Raw genomic sequence first — 24,104 nt, 5'->3', positions numbered from 1 at the left:
AAAATTAATCTGCTCTGAAAATGTATATATCATATTAGACTAATACAAAATACAGAAATATTATGTTATGGCCATATTATGGTCTATACAATCCAATAGTAATACTGCTAATTTGACAGTTGTCCAGCAGACAGTCACTGACAGCATGAGGAAAAGTCACAAAAGGTCCCTACCAAAGAACTTGGAGCTCTGAACTCAAGGTTATTTATGGAAAGTTGAGTCAATGGTAATAGTAGTATAATAGAATAAAGGTGTACAAGTAACGACTGCTTTGAGAAGATTGTGAGGCAAAGCCCAAAAACAGAGTTTGAGGGAGATTCACAAGGTATGGACTGTAGTTGGAGTCAGTGCTTTAAGAACCAACCTACACAGACGCATGTAGGACATGTGCTACAACTGTCTCCTTCCATGGGTTATGTATGTAACAGAGATGTCAAAACTGACTTACCAGGGCTAAAAAGAAAAATGACTAGACAGCTGCTTGTGGCTCCAAAGTCCTCTTCTTAGATAAATGTAAAATATGCATTTCATTTGGAAATCAAGGTCCCAGAGTCTGGAGGGGGTTGGACAGGCAAGGAATGTTGCTGCATAACATTTCTACTGTCTGTGATGATTTGGGGAGCCATGTCATGTGGTGGCGTTGGTCCACTGTGTTTTATCCAGTCTAAAGTCAGTGCAGCTGTGTACCAGGGCATTTTCCAGCAGGACACCAGACCCAGCAATGCAGATGAACTAAAGGCCCCATTAAAACAACCTGGGCTGCCTTGACTCCTCAGCAGAACCACAGGCTAACCATGTTCATATCAACTGTGGAAGCTTATAGCTTTGTTTGATAGATTAAAAGTGCTACTATTGTTTTTACCATATGTGAAAATGAATTCTGTGTAGATTGGAATTATATCTTGAATCCTGCCAGGTCGCTTAGACAGAGTTCAGTGTGCCAGAAAAATGTGCGTAAATGGAAAGGGTACATCTGATTGGTCAAAACTTTCACATACACAACAATGACATGACTTTTACATATATATATCCTGACTCGTGCCAGGGATTTGGGATTCTATGGGATTTTGTATTATGAAGATGTGTTCTGAATAAAAGGTCCCCCGCGTCGGCTTTTAGAGGAAACCCGTTGTCTCTTTATCATTTTTTATATATTGGTAAACTTTCTTCTCCCATACAACCCACATTGATGCAGTGATTCATGCAAAAGGAGCCCAACCAAGTACTAAGTGTGTATACTGTGTCATATATAAACATACATTCATAAATTGTAATATTTTATGTTACATTCAGATTTTCTTCCAAACTGAATTTTGTGCTTTAGTTAGCTGCAGACCATAAATAATCAAAATTAAGGAGAAATAAACACTTGAAATATATTGCTCAGTGTGTAATGAATCTACATAATGTATGAGTTGCACTCTTGTAATTTAATTACTGAAATAAATTAACTGTTTTGATTATATTTTAACATACTGAGATGCACCACTATTTAATGCACAGTAATTATCTACATCACTAAGAACATGAAGGATGTAATTCAGATTTTTTAAAGAGATTTATTCTTGCAACAGATTTTTACAATTTAAAAAAAATCAATAACCTAAACACCTTGAACTAATAAAGACATAGGCACTAGCACTAATGAAAAGTGTGAAAAAGGAGTCTGAGAGTACTTTTTAATTTTTTACACAGAAAACTAACTAAATATTAATTAATGACCTTAAGAAGCACCAGTGGGTGTTATTTTTTTCTCATTTGGACAGAGCCAGACAAGCTTTCTGCTCCTGCAGTCTAATGCCAGCAATGCTAATCGGTTCTTGGTTCAAGCTTCATGCTCAGCTGCTTTGAGATGCTAAAGAGCTGGCCTAGAAGGAGCAGCTTTGTATTTTGGGAAATTTACTTATTTGCCATTTGCCAAAAGTCAAAAGACACCACTTCTATCCATGTTTGAACTAGAGCTTGAAGATGATTACTGTAGTTTATCATAAACAAATTGTAACAGAGTTAATCTGGCAAAACAAATGAGATGCAATATTTTAATTTGTGCATTTCAGGACTGCTGTTAGCCAGTTTTGATTCTAACTTTGGACAATGCCAGTTTAGTTGTTTATTTACTTAGTTTAAGTTGAGCAAATTAAGTGCAGACTACATATCAGGGTAATGGAGTTTTGACAAAAATTCAACTTGGAAGACTCAGCTCCACTTCCAGCTCCGTCGAATTACTCCACCACGTTCTCCGCTCCAACCAATGAGCTCCTGATCCACATTCCTCTTCAGCCAATCATCCCTCCAGGCATTGCTTTAAAAGACCTTCATATGCAAAATCTCCTGATCTTCAGCTGAGCTTCGACCCTCCTCCACCCCATCTCCACCATCAGGCTTCAAGCTCCTTCCAACTCTCTTATCTTCTCAGGCCTCTACTCCACCACCAGTATCAGGATCCTGGGGGGGGGAGACTTCTCTAATTCTAACCCTAAGATGTTTATTCAAGCTCATGTCATTATCAGTATCCATGTCTTCCACTGGGGTCCGAGCGCCAAAAGAAATCAAACATCAGCTAATAAACACCTCTAATTGCCATCTCCGTGTTTCTCTCATTTGTGAGTCTTTCCAGGTTGAATTTGTATTTAACCAAATGGTATTTGTCCTCAAGTTAAAGTAAAGAAAGGCAATATAACTACGACCAAACAGTTTCTTACCTTAAGCCAGGTCAGACAACAGTTTTATATGCAACAAGCTATACGAACTGGATCAGTCTACATTTGAAGTTTATAGACAGAGAAAAGCTAAATCTTCATTCAATTTGTATTGAATATTTGAATAACTGACAATGTATGAAACAGTGTACATAACAATTTTTAACCCAGTGTCTCGAGTCCAGAAAAAATCTATCATTTCAATGCAACTTTCTATTGGTATACTTTAACCACAGGGCTTTTGCAGTCTCCAGATGAATGACTTGATATCATCCTTCCATCAAAAACATTCTAATGCATTTAATAACTGTCATGAAGTGAAAAACCTTGCTCAGCGCATGAGATTCTATGTCAGATTTCTCCTACAACATCGAACTGACACGGTTCCTGTTTTTTTTTTTTACAGACAAATATTCAAGGGCATGATCTGAGACATCATCCATAAACATACACTCACACTCTGCACAAACCCAAGACTTCAAACAAGCTGCTAAATCAGTCTTGGAAAAAAAAAAGACTCTCCAACACAGCAACGTGATAGTGACACAGAACAATTAAAGACCTGAATTGTCTTACCACTACAGGTGTGTCTCTGGCAGTGTTCTCAGGTATGACAACATTGTAGCTGTTTTTTTCCCATAGGGGAGGCTGGTTTTTCACATTGGTAATGGTAACTGCCAGCTCCACGGAAGTGTTACGATTTCCTCCATCTGTTGCAATGATGTCTCGTGTTATATAAGTTCTCTGCAGAGACAATTAACAACTCAGCTGTTTACAGGATCAAAATACAAAATTCATTGTTCATTTTACAGAAAAAAGCAAGTAATAATATAAGATAGACTGACAGACAAATATAATGGTCCTTCTCAAAATATTAGCATATTGTCATAAAGTTCATTATTTTCCATAATGTCATGATGAAAATTTAACATTCATATATTTTAGATTCATTGCACACTAATTGAAATATTTCAGATCGTTTATTGTCTTAATACGGATGATTTTGGCATACAGCTCATGAAAACCCAAAATTCCTATCTCACAAAATTAGCATATTTCATCCGACCAATAAAAGAAAAGTGTTTTTAATACAAAAAACGTCAACCTTCAAATAATCATGTACAGTTATGCACTCAATACTTGGTCGGAAATCCTTTTGCAGAAATGACTGCTTCAATGCGGCGTGGCATGGAGTCAATCAGCCTGTGGCACTGCTGAGGTCTTATGGAGGCCCAGGATGCTTCGATAGCGGCCTTTAGCTCATCCAGAGTGTCGGGTCTTGAGTCTCTCAACGTTCTCTTCACAATATCCCACAGATTCTCTATGTGGTTCAGGTCAGGAGAGTTGGCAGGCCAATTGAGCACAGTGATACCATGGTCAGTAAACCATTTACCAGTGGTTTTGGCACTGTGAGCAGGTGCCAGGTCGTGCTGAAACATTAAATCTTCATCTCCATAAAGCTTTTCAGCAGATGGAAGCATGAAGTGCTCCAAAATCTCCTGATAGCTAGCTGCATTGACCCTGCCCTTGATAAAACACAGTGGACCAACACCAGCAGCTGACATGGCACCCCAGACCATCACTGACTGTGGGTACTTGACACTGGACTTCTGGCATTTTGGCATTTCCTTCTCCCCAGTCTTCCTCCAGACTCTGGCACTTTGATTTCCAAAGGACATGCAGAATTTGCTTTAATCCGAAAAAAGTACCACTGAGCAACAGTCCAGTGGTGCTTCTCTGTAGCCCAGGTCAGGCGCTTCTGCCGCTGTTTCTGGTTCAAAAGTGGCTTGACCTGGGGAATGCGGCACCTGTAGCCCATTTACTGCACACGCCTGTGCACAGTGGCTCTGGATATTTCTACTCCAGACTCAGTCTACTGCTTCCGCAGGTCCCCCAAGGTCTGGAATCGGCCCTTCTCCACAATCTTCCTCAGGGTCCGGTCACCTCTTCTCGTTGTGCAGCGTTTTCTGCCACACTTTTTCCTTCCCACAGACTTCCCACTGAGGTGCCTTGATACAGCACTCTGGGAACAGCCTATTCGTTCAGAAATTTATTTCTGTGTCTTACCCTCTTGCTTGAGGGTGTCAATAGTGGCCTTCTGGACAGCAGTCAGGTTGGCAGTCTTACCCATGATTGGGGATTTGAGTGATGAACCAGGCTGGGAGTTTTAAAGGCCTCAGGAATCTTTTGCAGGTGTTTAGAGTTAACTCGTTGATTCAGATGATTAGGTTCACAGCTCGTTTAGAGACCCTTTTAATGATATGCTAATTTTGTGAGATAGGAATATTGGGTTTTCATGAGTTGTATGCCAAAATCATCCATATTAAGACAATAAAAGACCTGAAATATTTCAGTTAGTGTGCAATGAATCTAAAATATATGAATGTAAAATTTTCATCATGACATTATGGAAAATAATGAACTTTATCACAATATGCTAATATTTTGAGAAGGACCTGTACATGTGTACAGTAAATAGCAAAAGCTTACAGTATGGAAGCTGAGAATAGGAAAATATCCTGTTATCACATGAAAATGAAAGTTATTATGATAACTATAATAGTTTGACACCCTATGAGAGCAGACATTCTTCAAATACATAGAAAATTAACTGATATTTGCCACGGTGGCAACCGTGGTAGAGGTTCATCCTGTAACTGACGGGTTGCCAGTTCAAACCCCCACTCTGTCTGTCTCAGTCGTTGTGTCCTTGGGCAAGACACTTCAACCTCCTTATCTGACAATGGTGGTCAGAGGGCTCGGTGCTGCTGATGGTATGGCAGCCTCACTTCTGTTGGTCTGCCCCAGGGCAGCTGTGGCTACAAGGTAGCCTACCACTATCAGTGTGTGAATGTGTGTATGAATGGGTGGATGACTGATTGTAGTGTAAAGCGCTCTACGGTCTTTGGGGACTTGATAAAGCACTATACAACTACAGGCCATTTACCATTTAATATGTTAATAAGAAGTTATTAAAACTGTTTTCTTTAGATATAAAGTATCATCCAGAAACACAATAATAACAGGAAACATTCATCCGAATGACTGCATTTGTTAGTTCAGGGGGATATATTTTATTTCAGCCTTTTCAAGTAGCTGAATGCAGTGCCTCCCCTTAAGTACAACATGCTGGTGAGAAAATGAAATTTTAACCTCTCTTTGTGGGTTACAAATCTGAAAGTTGACCACAGTGAAGTTTGTTTTTTTCTGATCAAACAAAACTGAATTCTTCTAGTCTGGAGGATATAGGTGAGGTCCAGTCTTTCTTCAGATATTTGAAGATACAACAGCTCATAGTAGAGGAGCAGTCCCAGTCACATTTTTTGAAGCCCAAGCAGTAGCAAAAAATTGTCCAAGAAGTCAGTACAAAATTAGACATTAAAATATTGCATTATGAAGTTTACAAGTGGTAATTAAAAGTGTTATAATGGCCTTTCTACATACTGTGTGTATCCACTGAAAGATCTGTTGAAGCACCAAACGATGATTAAACAATCCAAACAGCTTTCAAATTGTTTAAGATGGTTTAAATACAAGTATCAATGATTTTTGCACCACAATCACTTTGTGAGCTCCAGATCAGAACATGTTTTAATGCTTTGTTTTTGAGAAAATATCTGTTTGTCACAACAAGACACATTGAGTTTTCTTGTAATACCAGAAATTGTCCAATTATCACAGCATAACTTTGATTTTCTTGAGATAATGGGATCTTTTTATCATCTCAAGAAAACCACATGAAAAATATTTATAGCAGGGAAAGCCTCTTTTGGCCCTGAAACATGTGTTTTTGATGGTGTGATTGGATGGCGCATGATCTTTTGTGCATTTTACAAATGTCTAATGGAATGTAAAAAGCTAATTTGAGCATCAAAACATAATCAGTTAAGTAGTAGACATTATATTGTTAGATAAAAACCACATACTATTTAATTAAAATAAAATAAACCCAAGCATTTTTTCATCTGTAATGTAGAATTTTCCCAATATCTTTATTGTAAATTGGCATTTTACTGCTTCTTTTTCTTCTTATTATTCTTCCTTCTTTACATAATCCTTACATTTTATTGTTATCCTTTACACTAAAGTACGTCTTTAGTGTATTTTTAGTTTTGCAGTGTTTTGCAGTCAAAGAAGCTTTAAAATACAATATATTGCCTAAGGTATTTGGTCATACCACCAAATCAATGATTTCCAGTGTTACAATCACTTCCACGGCCCCACGGCTATAAAGTTTGGTGTGGAGAAACTGCACTGGCCTGCACAGAGTCCTGACCTCAACCTACTTGAACACCTTTTGGATTCAGTTCTGGTTTTCTTATTTTACTATGAACACTCTCCCAAACCTTGTACAAGATTAATAGTTAAAGTTTTAAAGTCCATCAACAAACTTGACCTTATACATTAAGGATAGTATGTCATCAAAGTGCATGTACATGTACAAGTATACAGACAAAACCTTTTGGCAATATACTGTATAAATGATGCAATAAAAATAAACTTCCATTGCCTTGCCTTTCCTTTGTTATTGTGGTATACGCAAAGTAAAAAAAGGCAGAAATGGAATTTTGGCTTTGGTTTCAGTAAAGAATGCATGAACAGTATGGACTTTAATGTTTATAACTTTAATCAGTCTCACTGGTAATCAAAATCATATCAATTTAAACCCTTATTATTTAACGTCAAAGGTAATTTCATTTGAAACATTGATCACACCTTTCCAGGGAACTTTAAACTGCACTAAAAACAGGAAGGAGATTCTTTATAATTTCTGTGGAAAAATGGAAACATGGCAAATCTATATATATCTTATCTGATTTTACACATTGAAATTTGGGTATCACTTATGTACTAAACTATACATAAAATAGATAAATTACATTTACACAAAGTAAATGTAATTAAAGCTGCAAGCAGCACTGGCGGCCCCTCGCCTGACATCTCCACCTCCTCGGTACTGTCGAGCCTGCCACACCATTCTGCACATTGACACTAGGCGGTGCTGTGAACAAGCATTCATACGACCTTTGTTCATGCAGAGTTCTGCTCCGGCTCCCGATGGAAGTTCTGCTCACTTGGTTGTTAGTGGGCATGGCGAAAGTGATGTAATCAATTAACTGTGCTGATGTGTTCAGCATTTGTCCACGATGATGCATACCAAATTTGAAGTAGATCGGATGATGTATGAGGGAGATTGAAGTTTCCTAGGGGGCGCCATTGATCGAAAATTCCATTGTAATGCACTAGAGCTGTTTGGGGGTTGACAAAGATCAACCATATTCACTTTGGAGCCAATCGCGTCATGCATGTATGATTTACAGCCAACCGTACTCAAACGGCGAGATATCGAAATTCAAAATCGCAAATTCAATCCAAAGTGGCTGACTTCCTGTGGGGTTTTGACCAATGCTTGAAGAGACTTTTTTGCAGGTCATGAGAAGGCACATATGTTAAGTGAATTTCATAATTCTCTGTCAAAGCATGGCTTGGGGCTGAATTTAAAAAAATTTCTAGAGGGTACTGTGGAGGAATTAGACGATGCACAACGAATATTTAAGTGGATCTCTTTTGGGTGTCGATCATATCGATCATATAGAATTTGGTGCAGATCAGATGATATATGTGGAAATTAGAGCCTAACGTATGGGCATGGCAAGACGTTGCATTTCGTCACAGACACACCCTCCACAGTACACTCTGTGTTCCAAACAAAGTTAGACCAACTTGTTATCTGTCTACCTACATACTTTTAAGTTGATTGTGTCAAGAGGGTCAGAGAGGGACCTTTCCAAGTGAAAGAGGTGACACCCGATTCTCAGGGGGCGGGGCTTTGATGATGTCCGCATTTGACCACGTAGGATCGTCGGGCACCCAAATGGGATCAATCACACGTAGTTCAATCAGCCTTTCTATTTGAAAATTGCAGCTGTTTGATGGTTTTGGTGAGTAGGTCAAGTTTGTGGCCTAGGTCCGCCCCCTAAACATACTCAAAAACTCAGGATTTTTATCACTTTTAAGCCCCCATGCCTTAACTGCATACTGACCAAATTTGAAGTCGATAGCTCAAAATCTCTAGAAGGAGTTTGTCAAAGTTCAACATGTACAAAAGTGAAAAATGGCCAAAAATGACCCTTTGGCCCAAAATGGCTTTGGATCAACTTTCTCTTGGTTTTAGGGCATACCCACAAGAGACTTTTTAATGATTTGGAGGAATCTACCTATGTATAAACTTTGAAATCTCTAGGACTTACCAGTTGGTCTATCTCAGTTTAGGGGGCTCTGCAGAGCCATTTGGACACGCCCATTTTCAGTTCCATTAAAATTCAAACATTTTAGTTAGGGGACATTTTTGGGTAAAGTTTGTTGAGTTTTCATAAATGTTTAGGCCCCCAAAAAGCTGCTTTAAGGGAAAAAAAATACAAATCCAGCGATTACAATTGGCCTTCGCAGCACTTCGCTGCTCGGGCCTAATTAACTAATTAGCAAAGTAAAAACTGAACAAGAAAAATGACCATACTGTAAACTACACACTATGTGCTAAAGCTAGCAGTTAGAAGTTGGATAGAATGGGAGCTCCTTTTCTTTAAGTTGAAGGCGATTAAAAACCTAAAAGATATCCAGTATCTGATTTTCAGATGTCTTCTTTCTTCTTTTCTTTATTCTTTTTACTACTTGAAACCACAAGCCATTCTGCTCTGTGGTTCTACAACCTCAGTCCCTCTTTTGCTCGGTATATGGTTGCTTCAGCTCCTATCTTGGATCAGTGTGACCTGAGGTTACGCCTTTTAAAAGGCAAGTGGGACTGACTTTGCCTAGTAATGGAGTTTTGACGAAAATTCAACTTGGAAGACTCACCTCCACTACCAGCTCCGTTTAATTACTCCACCACGTTCTCCGCTCCAACCAATGAGCTCCTGATCTACATTCCTCTTCAGCCAATCATCCCTGCAGGCTTTGCTTTAAAAGACCTTCATACGCAGAATCTCCTGATCTTCAGCTGAGCTTCGACCCTCCTCCACCCCATCTTCACCATCAGGCTTCAAGCTCCTTCCGACTCCCTTATCTTCTCAGGCCTGCACTCCACCACCAGTATCAGGATCCCAGGGGGAAGACTTCTCTATTTCTAACCCTAAGATGTTTATTCAAGCTCATGTCATTATCAGCATCCATGTCTTCCACTGGGGTCCGAGCGCCAAAAGAAATCAAACATCAGCAAATAAACTCCTCTAATTGCCATCTCTGTGTTTCTCTCATTTGTGAGTCTTTCCAGGTTGAACTGGCTTTTGGTATGTCGTGAGGCTCCTTGTTTTCAGGGTTGGTAACAAAGAAGGCATGTTCAAAAAATTTTCCTGGAAGCTTAAAATCAGACAAAGTCTAACAGAGTTTCATTTAAAATAGACAAATTAACATAGAATATGATGCAACATAACAATTTATTTAAACTGCATGTCCGAAGGCTGTCCTGATCTTGATGACATGGGTTTTGCTTGGAAACCTTTTGTTCTTCAATGAGGTTCAATTTCTCTCTCAAAAAATAAACATACTCATGGCAAACAGACCCAAGTGGAAGCCAGCCAATCAGAAGCAGATATTTAGGTATGGCAGTTATGTGACATTATAAAGCCAATGAACTAAAGAAAGTCTAAAGTTGACCAATTGGCAACAATTCTTCCTTTGTGACGCCAGAAGATATTTCAGGATATTTACCACATATAGTCGTTTCACGGGATAAAAGCAATTTATAATTAGAATTTAATGTAATAAAACATTTAGTATTTCACCAAAGAAAGACAAATTATTTCTAGTTATTTAATTAGAAAGAAATAAAAAAGCTAACTTTTATGATCTTTTAACTTGAGTAATAAAACAGTTCAATGCAGCTGTGGATGGCTTTTATACAAACAGAATGATACAAAAGCAGCTTGTAGTGTCAGGAAAATATCATTAGTGTGGCCTAGTGGTTAGAGAGCAGGGCATCTGTGTCCTGGAGAGGCAATAAGTACCCTTGTTTGAATCCCACAGCCTGCCACTCTGGATCCCTGAACAAGAGCCTTAGACTCTGAATGCTCCCTGGGCACCACACAATTGCAGCCCACTGCTGCCTAAGGGATGGGTTGAATGCAGTGGATAATTTCTCCATTGTGAGATCAATAAAGTCTAAATTATCGTTATTATTATTATTAAAAGACTGGCTTATTGGATTGAAAAAGATGCTTAATTAAGGCTAAACCAGGTTCAAGTTGTTGAAAACATTCATTAGAAGGTAACTGGGACGGTTTATCAAAACTAGATTATGTATAAAATTAATATTTAACTAAGTGAAAAAATAGGACAACTTTGATAAGCAAAAGCTGTCTTAATGTTAATTCAGCTGTTAAGCTGTGACATTACCTGCTGTTTCCTATCCATGCAAATAACAAATTATTGTACTACAAGCATCTGATAAAAAGGGATCCCCTTTAATTTCCAAATTACATTTACTATTCACAGGACTATTTAATAATTATTTGTGAATAACTCTTTTGAAAAGCTTAAACTCAGAGAACAAAGATTGTAATCTGTGTTGTCCAATCTGGTGCTAGCAGCTGCTGTTTTTTAAATAAATGAATGTAAGACTGAGGATCTGGAAGCATCCAACAAAGGTTTTACAGTTACTTTGCCATAAAAGTTCCTTATTTCAACCAGAAAATATCTACAATGTATTCGTGTTACAGTCGTGCCAACCTTTCCAATCCTTTCCACCTAATTTTCTGTGGAGATGTAGCTATTGTACAATGTTTGACACTTCATGAACCAATGCTCTCACTGCATTGTCTTACAGTAGGGCATAAAAATATTAGCCCTTTTCCCCTTAAATTCAGCTGAAGCATTTCATAGATGCTGGTAACAGTGCTTTATTTTTAAATGTAGTTTAAAAATGGTCTACTGATTACTTTGTAATCAGAAACTGATGAATGACTCAAAATAGAGCATTGTCTCAGACTAGTTATACATTTACCATTAAAACACAAGTGCAGCACGATTGCAGGATGATTTATACTGCTTCTGAAACCATTCTAAAATATGCAGCATAATTGTTTGACAAGGTTTTTGAGGCTTACAACTTTTAATTTTGCATGAAGTCAGGAAGCCGATATTGCTGTGGGCTTCCAATTCAGGCATGCTTAAAAGTATGTTAAATAATAAACAACCTGACAGTGCAAAGGTAAGTGTGCACCCAAAGAACAACACTTTTTTCTGAATATCCGAGAAACAAAAACCATGGACAGTGCCGATGGGTTAGAGAGAGTTAACAAAACACTTATAAAAAATGTAAACGCTATGTGTTGCAGAGCTGAGCCTGACACAAACAACTTGTGGTTTGTCAGTTAAATGACAAACAGCAGAAATGAAACCCAGCTGTTATAACTTATACATATTTACTTTACAAAAACATGACTTAATGAGTATTATATTTGTCAATTGCATAGTGTCCCTGCGCATGTCAGGGTTTTCTTTGGGTACTCCAGCGTACTTCCACTGGTCAAAAATTGATGGACGGACGGACGGACAGACAGATGGATGGATTGGTGGATGGATAGTTTTAACAGTGAACATCCATCAAATCAACATGAGTCAATGATACGTTTATTCATAGCAGTCGTTTAGACCTATACATTTGGTCTAAGTTTAGACCAAGCAAAACTGTCTTGTCTAAAAGACAAGAGTTTTGTCAGTTTTGACAAGACATGTATATCTTTTACACATAAATGCAGAAAACTCAAAGACAGCTTTGTTTGTCTTATAAAATAATCCTTTTTTCAGTTGCAATGTTGCAGTAATGATGAGCAGACACTAGTCTATTTTGTTTTTGTGGATGTAAAAATAGAATATCGATAATTATGATGAGATATTTACATATTTAGACCGTATTGAGCAACGCAAACAAGCATTTAAAGTATCATTAAACTATTGAGTTACAATATGTGCTTTGGCAGTGGATGCTTGCTGGATAACATGAGGGATTAGGCTCAATTTGTTGCCATAAGAAAAATGCATGTTGTGCAGCAGGAGTCGTAATTTCCATACACAAACATTTTGGAAGAGATCGCTGACAGAATGGGACAGACACAGATGACAAACAGAGTTAAATTTGTACTTTTAAAACAATATGTTAGCGCAACAACAAAAAATCTTTTTAATAATCCACGCAGAAAGGTCTCAAACTATTTTTTTTTTTTGCTGGATAGGTATACTAGTTAGGAAAGCACAGAGTTCATCATTAAAAGGTTGAGGATTCAAGGGTTGCTGCTCTTGCTTTTTTTTTTTTTCTTGGCAATATCCACTAAAACAGGTCTGCCTACTGATAAACATCTAAAATCAGTTATAGGTTTCTATGAACCATTAACACAATGTTTGGACATATTTTCAACAACAAAAATTCTTATTGATAAGTTAAACTAAAAGTAGGTATTTAAGAGGAAACTTCAGCTTTCTAAGGTTGTTCATCACTTCTGCTAGTAGAGCTAGCTAGACCTTGGTAAGTGCTGGTCATTTTTACTCCTTTGCTTTTTTAGTTGTTTTGTTCCCAATATTTTAAGGAATTATAAAAACCCATCTGCCACAGAACATAAATCCATACCTGGCTTGGGAATGTTTAATCAAACTGGTAAGAGAAGTAGCAAATAGACCCAGAGCCAATTTCTGCAGAAACTATGAAGGCTAAATGTGTTACAGTAAACTTGCTCTATTTTGTCCTTTTGAATTGTCTTTATCCTTGGCCTGTCATAGCTCATACTGGCTTTGAAAATGTTGGGCTCTTGAAAATCTGAGATTTGAGATAGATGTCTAAATTCTCTAGGTAGTACACACAGAGACAGATGTTTACAGTTAGGAATGGCAACTGCGCAAATCAAGCTAACATTATATAAGATGACAGTTTAAAATATCAACTCCAAAATCCTTTTTGTCTATGTTTGAAAATATTAGTAAAAGTCTGTTTTACAGAACCTGCTGTCTCATATAGACATCTTGTGACATTGCCTCTGGTTCTATTTTAAATAATTAATGAATGCTCACAGCAGGAAAGCAAGAAAGAATGTGAATGCTGTTAATTATACTTCTACAGAGAACTCAGAATTGGCTAAAATTAATATAGGCAGGTCAAATCGTTAGAATAACTGGAGATCCTAAACTGACCAGACATCTATTCTTTTTGCATCTTTAGGCAATATGGTAAGTCACCACCTTTTAGTGTAATATTACAGTTTTCATTAGGGCTGCATGCATAATCAGCCAGTCTTTAAGGTGTCTTTTTAACATCTGAGAAATTTTAGGTTGCAGAATGCAGCCATTTTCCCTTTTAAAGTATGAGCTTATAAAATGTAACACAAACATCTTAATTTCAATACATAAAACTAATAATAAAACTAGTAATCAAGGATGCAGCTGTTCTGTATAATAAATGGCTTCTAAAATATTTTCCACCCATTAACAGTCATCAGCAACAAGCAAGATAAGTACGTTTTTTTATTACTCAGTCTAGCATGGAAGTCTTCAAATATACCTACAGAAATCTGACATTGTTAAATATGCTTTAAATCATTTGTTTTCCCTTAATTCTTCTCTCTGTGGTATTTCCCACATGCAGCACCCCTGGGAGAGGACATGCAGCAGAATGCTAGTCACAGACGGAGGCACTTTGAAGGGACTTGTTCATTAACTTTGTTGACACAGACCCACAGGCTGTTATCTAATGCAGCCTTTTTCAGTGTGTGTGTATCTGCACTGGCTGAAAGTCCTAAAAAATGCTGACTAACCTGAGATATGGGCTGATTAACGTAGACCCATCCAGTCACAGGGTTGACCCGCAGATATTCGGGCTGCTCCACAGACATAGAGTAAGTGATGGCTGCATTAGTGCCAAAGTCATCATCATGAGCTGCCACACGAAGGAAACTGGTACCAACCAGTGTGTCTTCTCTTAGAAAATCTATAAAAGACAAACATTACTTATATGCACTTCGTTTACTGTCAGATGCAAATGAACATGTTTTCATATTACCTTGCATAGGGCAAAAGATGCTTTAGGTCACATCACATCCAGTTCCCATGAGACGTTAACAAAAACCTACCACAGGCATGAATGTTATCATTGCCTTTCAGTTAGTTAATTGAATGTTTTTATTCCAGGGTGGAATGATCCAGCGTGAGATAACTTGAGTTAATTTTAATAAGAAGTGGATGCACAATTTTGATTCTACAATACATCCCTCAGTAATGTCTCCTAGCAACTTGCATCTCTGGTTCACGCTTTTAGTAGCTATCAGCCAGTTTCTGGCATGTGTTTGACTGGCTGTTTGCCACTCTTCCTGACAGAATTGGTAGAGCTCATTTAAACTGGTTGGGTTCTGCTGTATCCATTCCAAGTTTTGATGTTGAAACACCTAAGTATGTCCAAATTTCAACTGTCTGTCCCCAACTGTCACCCTCAGTTTAATTAAATGGATAGGATATTAAAGAACAAATAAGAAATCATCAAGGTTCAAGTCTGCCATCAATTGGAATCTGCTGGAACACCAGTGTTACTATCTTCACTGAAGTAAGTTTCACATCAAGTCTGGTTGTTACACCATCAGGTTGAGGGTCTGTTTCACTGCCAGTGGAACCTTTATCAAGGCCAATAAAAAAATAAAGGAAGAGGACCCCATGCAAATTCCTCAACTTCACCTCAAGTCAACAATTACATGATTGAAATCTGATCACAGTTGGGTATTCCAGCAGAATAATGATCCAAAATACACATTAAAAGTGGTTTTGGAATGGATAAAAAAGAAAAATATCCTTATTGACGCCTCAACCTAAAATTAATGACGATGTTTGAAAGTCTGGTTTGTGCCAGGGAATCAACAATATAAAACAATAATTTCTGCAAAGAAAAGTGGTCAAACATCCAGCACCCAAGTCTTGTTTTTACAATGTATTAAACTATGCTACATGTTCAGACAGGAAATGAAAATACATCCTAAAGAAACACCATAGTGAACTAAAAACTATTCACATTTTAGCCATTAAAGCAAGCAAACCTTTTATTCAAATATTGAACAAGTGATGCACCTCATGTGCCCTTTCTTAAATTAGAATTGGTCGATTAAACAGGATAAAGGGCATGCACTGCTACTTCTGCCCTGTCTATTCATGTCTGTATTGTTCAGTGTTCTGGCTGTGCTTCAGTGTTGCTATTTTTGACTCATGAATAATATATGCCCAACACTTACACTCATAGCGCAAATTCTCAAACTTGGGGCTGTTATCATTCTGGTCCAGTATCTGGATGGCGAGCTGACAGATGCCAATGAGCGGCTCCTCGGCCCAATCAGTGGCCGTTACTGTAATTGAATACTCTCTCTGCCGCTCCCTGTCGAAGCGCCGGGCTGTCACAATCACTCCTGTAAAGTCAGAACCATAATCAAGGCCCTTCATCAACCCTCTGGCAAATATACACACATGATTACTTATAAATTCACTCATCCGTTCAGCAATTCTTCAATTCTCTCAACTGAGTCTGTCCATCCATCAATCCATAAATCCAGGCAAGTAAACAAGTATGAGACAGTAAGATGTACATGACTTTGTTATTAAATGTTAAGATGAAGAAGAGACAACCAAAGCTTAAAAGAAAATGATTGACGAAATAACATAATGACTGCACATATTAAAATTTCAAGCAGTAATGTTCAACCATTTTTTACACTGAGGAGACACTATAAACCTCTCCAGATCTCAACTCAGTTATAGGTTTTGTCACTTATATTCTTACAAACTGGACATCTCATTTTAAAATTGTAAATAATTTAACATCTTATCTAAGGTCTGTCTGCTCTATGCATAACTCTTCTCTCATATTATATTTTGTTTTACAATGATCATTACGGATGTCAGGTACCATTTAACTACAGATCTGTCTATCTACGGGATATTCTTTGATTCATGTATAATTGAGAACAATTTTGCCCTGCAACAATCCACAACTCTCTACCTGTGTCTGGGTGGATTCTGAAGGCAGGCATGGCGCTGTCTCTGTGCATTAAGCCGTATTTCACTTTTCCATTTGCTCCCTCATCTGCATCCACTGCATGTACTTGCAACACAAAAGTCCCCGCTGGCTGGTTCTCCAGCACCGAAGCCTGCTCACGGTACTGCTGGCACTGAGATAAAGAGCGGGGGAGGAAGAGGGAAGAGACAAAGCAGAGACAAATAACACAAGGAAGAATTGGTACGTATTGTCAAAAAGTGTTGCATTAATGAGAGTACAAGGATCAAAGAAAGTAAATTCAAAGGTTAGTAGGACAGATACAGTAGCTCAGTGCAACTGTTTTATTTTGAGGAGCCCACAGTGAACAGCTTTTTTCTTAGGTTGTATTTCAATCTATTTCCCATAATGAACATATGCCCCAGATTAAGAATGGCTCTCTGGAGTCTTCTTGTTTTGCATCCAAATATAAATGCAAACTACTTTTTTGATGGAATGACCATGAAAGACAAAAACAAATTGAAAGAGGAGTTCAGGTAGGACAGAGAGGGAATATGGATCAAAGGATGTGAACAGGAGTACTGAAGTCAGCTTAGGCTGTTATAAAGCCTAACTTTATATTTAAAAAAGTTGCTAAGAGTTCTCACATGGCCCAAAACACCTCTGAAGAGCAGGCCCCTTGTGCCTACATCCTCTGCAAAGTTCAAGTCATTCCTAATTAGAGAGGAAGTTCATTCAACAGGTGTAGCGTATTGTGATGATATTGCACTTTTGTTAATAAATTAATTGAAATCCCAAAGGACACCCTAAAGATAGAGTGGGTTGTGCTGGCTAATCAAAACCCTTGGGAAAACAGGGAGAGAGAAATGAATTCCAAGAAAATGAGAGAGCTGGTGAGAGGAAGAAGAGAAGCAACTGAAGTTCACAGAGACAATCAAACTTATGAGGAAATGGATGACAGTGATATGTGCTAAGCCATTCGACAAAATAAAATAATGCTATTTCATATTTCTGCAGATTATAGATAATGTCAACCAGTTTAAAAACGTGCCAGCAACATGCTTAGAGGCATATTTTTAAGACATAAACAGTCCAAAGAGGTGGGTTCAAAATATCCCTCCATCCATCCATTTTCTATACCTACTTTCAGGGTAATGGGGGAGTTGGTGCCTATCTCCAGAGATCATTGGGAATAGGCGGGGTACACCTTGGACAGGTCGTGATGAAAATGTTCCATCTATAGACTTATAATAATCAACTTATCTGCAGTCAGGTCACGGTGGTAGAAGGTCCAGGAGCAAAAGTCATGCATTCTTTTCACAACGACACCCTCCACCACATTCTGGAAGATCACAGGACATTCCAAGGCCAGAATGGAGATATTGTCCCTCCATCCATCACTGTATCTCCCACCAGTGGGACATGCCCAATAAACATTTTAAGGAAGGTGTCAAAAAGGTATTCTGATCAAATGAACAACCACCTCAAGTGCAACCCTTCATCAGGCTCCCCTAAATCATAGAGCTCCCCACTTAAGACTAAGACCAGACACCCTACATAACAAACTCATTCAGCATTAGTGTGGATCTTGTTTTCTCAGGCATGATCCATATCTCAGGATATTAACATAGGTGAAGGTTGGAACATAGATGGACCAGTAAATGGAATGCTTTGCTTTTTGGCTCAGCTATTCTTTACCACAACAAACCTGTGCAATTCAGCCTTTAAATCAGATGATGCCCCAATTCGTCGATCCTTTTCCCACTGTCCTGCCGAGTATAAACAAGAAACCAAAATACTAAAAGTCGTATGGATTAATTTGCAAACTGGAGGGAGCAGTCCATCTTTTTCTGTCTGAGAACCATGACCTTAGATGTGGAGGAGCTGGCTTGCACCCAGACTGTTTGCATTCAAATTCTGACTCCCTCCAGTGCACCCTAAAGTTCATGTCCTTAAGATGCCAACAGAGCCACAACATCCACATGGAGCAAAATGTGACCCTGAGGTTCCTAGAACAGACACTCTCCACCTTATGACTATGTCTATGACTACTGCATGTAACAGCTTTCACAACTAATAATTTAAAGCATATTTCTATAATCTAGTATTCATACCCTTCTTCTGGAAAATATTATGTCATTTCAATAAATAATATATACTTGCAGTAGGTCACTTGATCAAGGGTCACAGTGTGCCACATTTCCATATGCCAATTGGCCAAAGTGTAGACCAGAAATACACAGTAGAAAGAAGGTGAAATATAAAATCAAATTAAACATTAGGTCTGAGAATCTTTTCAATTATTTAAATGGTAAATGGAATGAATTTATATAGCGTTTTTCTAGTCATAACAACCACTCAAAACACACTACACTAGAGCCACATTCAGCCAACTGCACTCACAAATGAGCACACTCATACACTGATCGGTAGGCAACTTGGGGTTAAGTGCTTTGCCCAGGGGCACCTCAACATGTGGGAGGAGGAAGCAGGACTAGAACGTTTGACTAGAAAGTTTAAGATTACAAGACAACTACTCTTCCATTTCAGCCTCAATTATCTTCACATTAATTATAATATTTAACCAAAGGAGATACAAACTAATGTTTATGGTTGGGTACAGCAAATGGTTACAAAATGGGTTGCTTACTGGTATGAAATACAAGTAGGCTGGGGCAAAATGGCAAGACCTGGGTACAAAACGGAGATAAAAACTAACAGAGGGGTGAATTGACCTGGTGCCTTAAGGAGAAGATAGATGCATAAAATACAATCTTTCAAAATCCTACATGCTTCTTATAAAATCTGATGTTTCCATAGAAATACTGACACAATGCCAATCCAAGCAAAACGTTCTGAAGCAACTTTATATTTCAAGTCAAAATGTCATTCTTAAAACCCACTGAGTTGGATGGATGTTTTTACTGCATGATCAGATTTTGCTTTCATAGATATGCATCATTTTCCTTAAAACAACTTTAGGTATTGATGCCAGAGGAGATTCCTATAAAGATAGCAAAATCTAAGCAACATAAATATAGTGAAAATGCATTATGATAAGTGATTCTTTATAAAACAATCATGTGTATTTAGTTGGAAATCATCAGTGATGTTATGTTTTTTTAATTTTTCAAACAGTAATGCCTCACAATAGCAATAGAGTTCGATAAAAATGTTTAAGTTGACAAATTAAATCCTTGACATTATACTGATAGGTAAAAGAGGACATCACTTCCACTCTGTACTGCCAAATAGTTGAGCACGGTATAAAATTCAACAGTAGGAGGAAATACTAAGCACATCATTAAAATATGCCAGTGACATTTCTGTTGTAAAAATAAATTAATGAACTGCCTCAAATGTCAGCAGCATTTAAGCAATTAAAATGCCAAACACAACTAGTGTTTAAGTAAAGATTCTCACCTGCTCAAATATTGGTTTGTTGTTGTTAACATCATCAACTCCAACAACGACCCGGGCAGTAGAGGTGAGAGGGTGCGGCCCGCCTGATGCATTGTCATCTGTGGCTGTTACATTCAGAATGTACTCCAAGCCTTGAAGCTTGGGCAGGGGAGTGGAGCGCAAACGGATCAATCCTGCAGAGAGCTTAGACCCATTAATATACACATCATAAAATATGCTACATCATAATAAAGCATGTGCATCCTTTCCATTAGTCATTAAGCATATTATTGCCAAACTTGCCTTGCATAGTGAGGGAGTAGCTATCGCTAAAACCAGGCAGAAATGTCATACTGCATGGTGTTGTTCTAGTGTGAAAACTGAAATAGTGAGTGGGGAAAAAAAGACCTCTACAGAAGTCCAAAGCAAGATAAAAATCTGATATGCAGCATACATCCCAAAACTAATTTCACAGTTGTGGTTTTGGTACATTTCTGATATAATAATTGCTCTGAAGATGCACATGCAGCTCAAGCATTTGAGTGAAAACAGGAAGAAGTGAGGAGAGTCTGGTTCCAAGTTAACCTAGCTCAGCAGAAGCCTATTAGGTGTTCCTCTTGGCTCCTTTGTCTGCTTTCATGTAACAGTCAAGATAAAAGGTTGGATAAAAGGATGGCGCATCTGAGTCAACATCCTTCTTGTCAAAAAGTAATGCAAAAACACCAGAGGTTGCAGGATGAGCAAGCTGCCTGTGATGTGGGGGAGAGCCATTGAAGTGAGAGCATGTGAAGTTTTTTTTATCCTCTTGTTGGATTTTTTTTCATCTCTTTTAATGCACTTGATTAAAAACAATACAGCATGCTGATACACACAGCTGCAAGATTCTCTGTCCTTCCTCCCACTTAAGCTATAATTCCAACTGCATGTAGACCAGAGTAGGGTCTAAGCCATTATTGGCAACACCTGACATTGACATTACTACAGCAGTACATTAAAACAGGTGTTCACCTGTTTTAATGTACTGCTGTAGTAATAGGGTGTACACGGTAATTTTCATGCCTTAAATGTCAACCTTGTTTGGCGTTGCAGCACCAGCTACTCCAGCTATTAAATTATGCTTCTTCTAAGGCTTTTCTGAGTTTGATATATAAGATAGAGAGAGAGGTAATGAAGGTGGAGAGAAAGATGCATATGATACACATAGAAATCGATACATTTTAATATTTAAATATATAGATATGAGACTTTTTTATAAAAACACAGACAGAGGATGGAAAGAAATATAAAGAGATGACACAAAAGAAAAAGGAGCTGGCAGAGCCCAGCCTGAAGATTGTGAGCAATGATAGAGCAGTTGTTGTGAAATTGAATTGAAAGGGTTGGGTGACAAATGTCACAGAGGTTTCCGCTGGTTTCAGATCAAAGGGTAAATAAAAAAGATAAACTGTGCAGTCACCAATGCTAGAAAGCAGAGAAACAGATGGAACATTTTTCTCTACACCAGCCAAATGACAAAAAAAAAAAAACACAAGAGAATATGGTGTTATGGAATGTATTCATAACCCTAATAACATAGGTAGCAGCACTTTAAAAGCAGAGAAATTATAGTTTATAAATTACAAGTTTCACTTTTATCCCAGTTTGACTTTGAAACCAGAGGGTGTTTAACACACCTCTGCAGCAGCAGTACATTAAAAAAATGTACTTGATTTGAAAGAAAACCTGTCAATTAGTGTGAGTGGTGGAAATATAATGTCAAGCTGGAAATTAAGAAATATCACCTTTCTGGCTGTCAATGACAAAGTTGCCCTCTTCGTTGCCTGCGGTTATGGAGTAGGTTATACCATCGCCATCTGGGTCTTTGGCCAGCACTGTGGCAACAAGAGTGTTGGGACCAGCATCCTCAGAAACAAATGTTCTATATCTGCAAGATGGATTCAAAGTCATCAGTCAGTGGGTTATAATGGGAACCAGAACAAATTGTTTGTTTGGATACACTCAAGTCCTACACTTATTAGGCTTAACCTTATAACCAGTTTGACGCATTTGGAGATATCCAGTGCCATACACAACAATCTGCAATGCGTTGTGTTTTCTGGCACATCTCTCTACAGGACTAATAATTTAAACTACAGTAGCTTGTCTGTTGGATCAGAGCACATAGATCAGGCATCAGTTAGCATTGTTAGCCCATTTTACTGTTCTTGATTTTTTGCTGTTAAATCTTGGGTAGTAAAGGCTGCACAGAGGACTGTGGGGGAGCAGTCTTCCCACCACCTTGGACCTCTAGACATTACGATGCAGGGGAGGGCTCTCTGCATCATGAAGGACTCCACCCCGCACCCAAACTGTTTCAGCCCCTCCCCTGAGGCAGGCAGCTGAGAAGCATTCAAAGCAAGACCACCAGGCTCAGAAACAGCTTCTTCCCTGAAGCTGTCAGACTGCTGAATTCGAGCGACACTCTGTCGACTCTCTCACAACACACTGACCTGCACTAAACACTTCCCCCACCAAAGGTGCAATATTTCACTCAGTCAACGGTGCAATATTAAGGACTACCTTATGCTTTACAAGTGTATTTAGTACTTTGCTGAGTTAATTTCAGCTTCACTATTTATCTGTGTATTTCTTTTTTTTCGCTCTTCGCTGCACATATTTTTACTGATTGCTATTTATTGTTAGATTTAGATTTGTATGTTATACTCAGCTTTCTTTTTACTCAAGTATTAGGCTTCTTAACTGGGACCTGAGTACAAATTTCGTACCTTAACGTGTAAATGTGAGCTGGTATGACAATACAAATCCCTAAATCCTTCTAAAAGATACCAATCACTGCAGATCAGCAACATCCCTCAAGTGCTGCAGTTTTTACAAAGCACTGACCCAATTATCTTGCTATCACAATTTGATCTCTGTCAAACTCTCTCAAATCCTTATGCTTTCCCATTTTTCTTAGTATTACTACATTAACTTTAAGCACATCATGTTTGCTTGCTGCTTTAAATACCCCATTCACTAACAGATGTCAAGGAGGGAAGCAGTAATCAGTTTTCACTTCCTATCTCAGTGGTCATAATGTTTGGCCTGATCAGTGTACATTTAAATGTATTTATTAAAATTCTTAGTGTAAATTTTTTCAATTGAAGTATTTACTATCCTATTAAAATTAGGAACTCTAAAATAACCTCATCAGTAATAAGCCGTTTATGTAAAAAATATGCAGTGAAACAAAATACATTTTTTCTGAGCCAAAATCCTGAACAAAAGAACAAGACTATATTCACCTCTGCAAAAAACCTTACCCGTGACACATTACAAGTGCCCTTTTCCAGACAACTGACAAACCACATGAAGGCCACATGATGTGTGGAGGTCTGTGGTTATTGACTCTGCACCTCACGACTCAGCCACCGCTGACCCCACTGTAGAATTTTACGTGGTGTACAACCTCATGACTGAGTTGTCATTGTTCCCAACTTCTCCACTTTGCTATAATACCACTAACAGTTGCCTGTGGAATATTTAGTAGTGAAGAAATTTTGCATCTGAACTTCCACAGGTGGCGTCCTATGATTGTACCATGATTCAATGAGCTCTTGACAGTGACCAACTCTTACTTGCAGGTGTAAATAATCCATTGTGTTATCCAGGGGGTAAACATTAGTGGTAAACAATTGCTGGGTAGTTTTATTTGGACAGGTCACAGCCAAGCCAGGCCAAACTAATTTACCACATTTCGGATACTGTCCTAAAATACACACACTTCAATGTTTTTCATTGGGATTTTATGTGACATACTACAACAAGCTAGAGCATAATTGTGAAGTGGAAAGAAAAAAATACATGATTTTAAACTTTTTTAAAGAATAAAAGTGAAATGTATAGTTTGCATTCATCCCCTTTTAATCTGATTCCCCTGACTACAAATCTACTACGAACAACTGCCTTCAGAAATCACCTACTTAGTAAACAGAATCCCCCTGTCTGTTAGA

The 24,104-nt window shown here is 38.1% G+C and overlaps 1 protein-coding gene across 1 annotated transcript in view; it reads right to left on the bottom strand.

Moving 5' to 3' along the window:
• Positions 1 to 24,104, bottom strand: part of LOC124858416 (neural-cadherin-like) — a 176,702-nt gene that overhangs the window by 70,702 nt on the left and 81,896 nt on the right. The window contains exons 7-12 of the mRNA XM_047350454.1: positions 21,894 to 22,036; positions 20,134 to 20,306; positions 16,717 to 16,885; positions 15,956 to 16,126; positions 14,498 to 14,670; positions 3,276 to 3,443 (exon numbers count right to left, since the gene is read on the bottom strand). Of these exons, the coding sequence (XP_047206410.1) occupies positions 3,276 to 3,443; positions 14,498 to 14,670; positions 15,956 to 16,126; positions 16,717 to 16,885; positions 20,134 to 20,306; positions 21,894 to 22,036 (997 nt within the window). The remainder of the gene's footprint in view (positions 1 to 3,275; positions 3,444 to 14,497; positions 14,671 to 15,955; positions 16,127 to 16,716; positions 16,886 to 20,133; positions 20,307 to 21,893; positions 22,037 to 24,104) is intronic.

This window comes from Girardinichthys multiradiatus, chromosome 2 (assembly GCF_021462225.1).
Source record: "Girardinichthys multiradiatus isolate DD_20200921_A chromosome 2, DD_fGirMul_XY1, whole genome shotgun sequence".
NCBI lineage: Eukaryota > Metazoa > Chordata > Actinopteri > Cyprinodontiformes > Goodeidae > Girardinichthys > Girardinichthys multiradiatus.
Note: the sequence above shows the minus strand (reverse complement) of the source record. Positions and strands in the feature narration are given on the sequence as shown.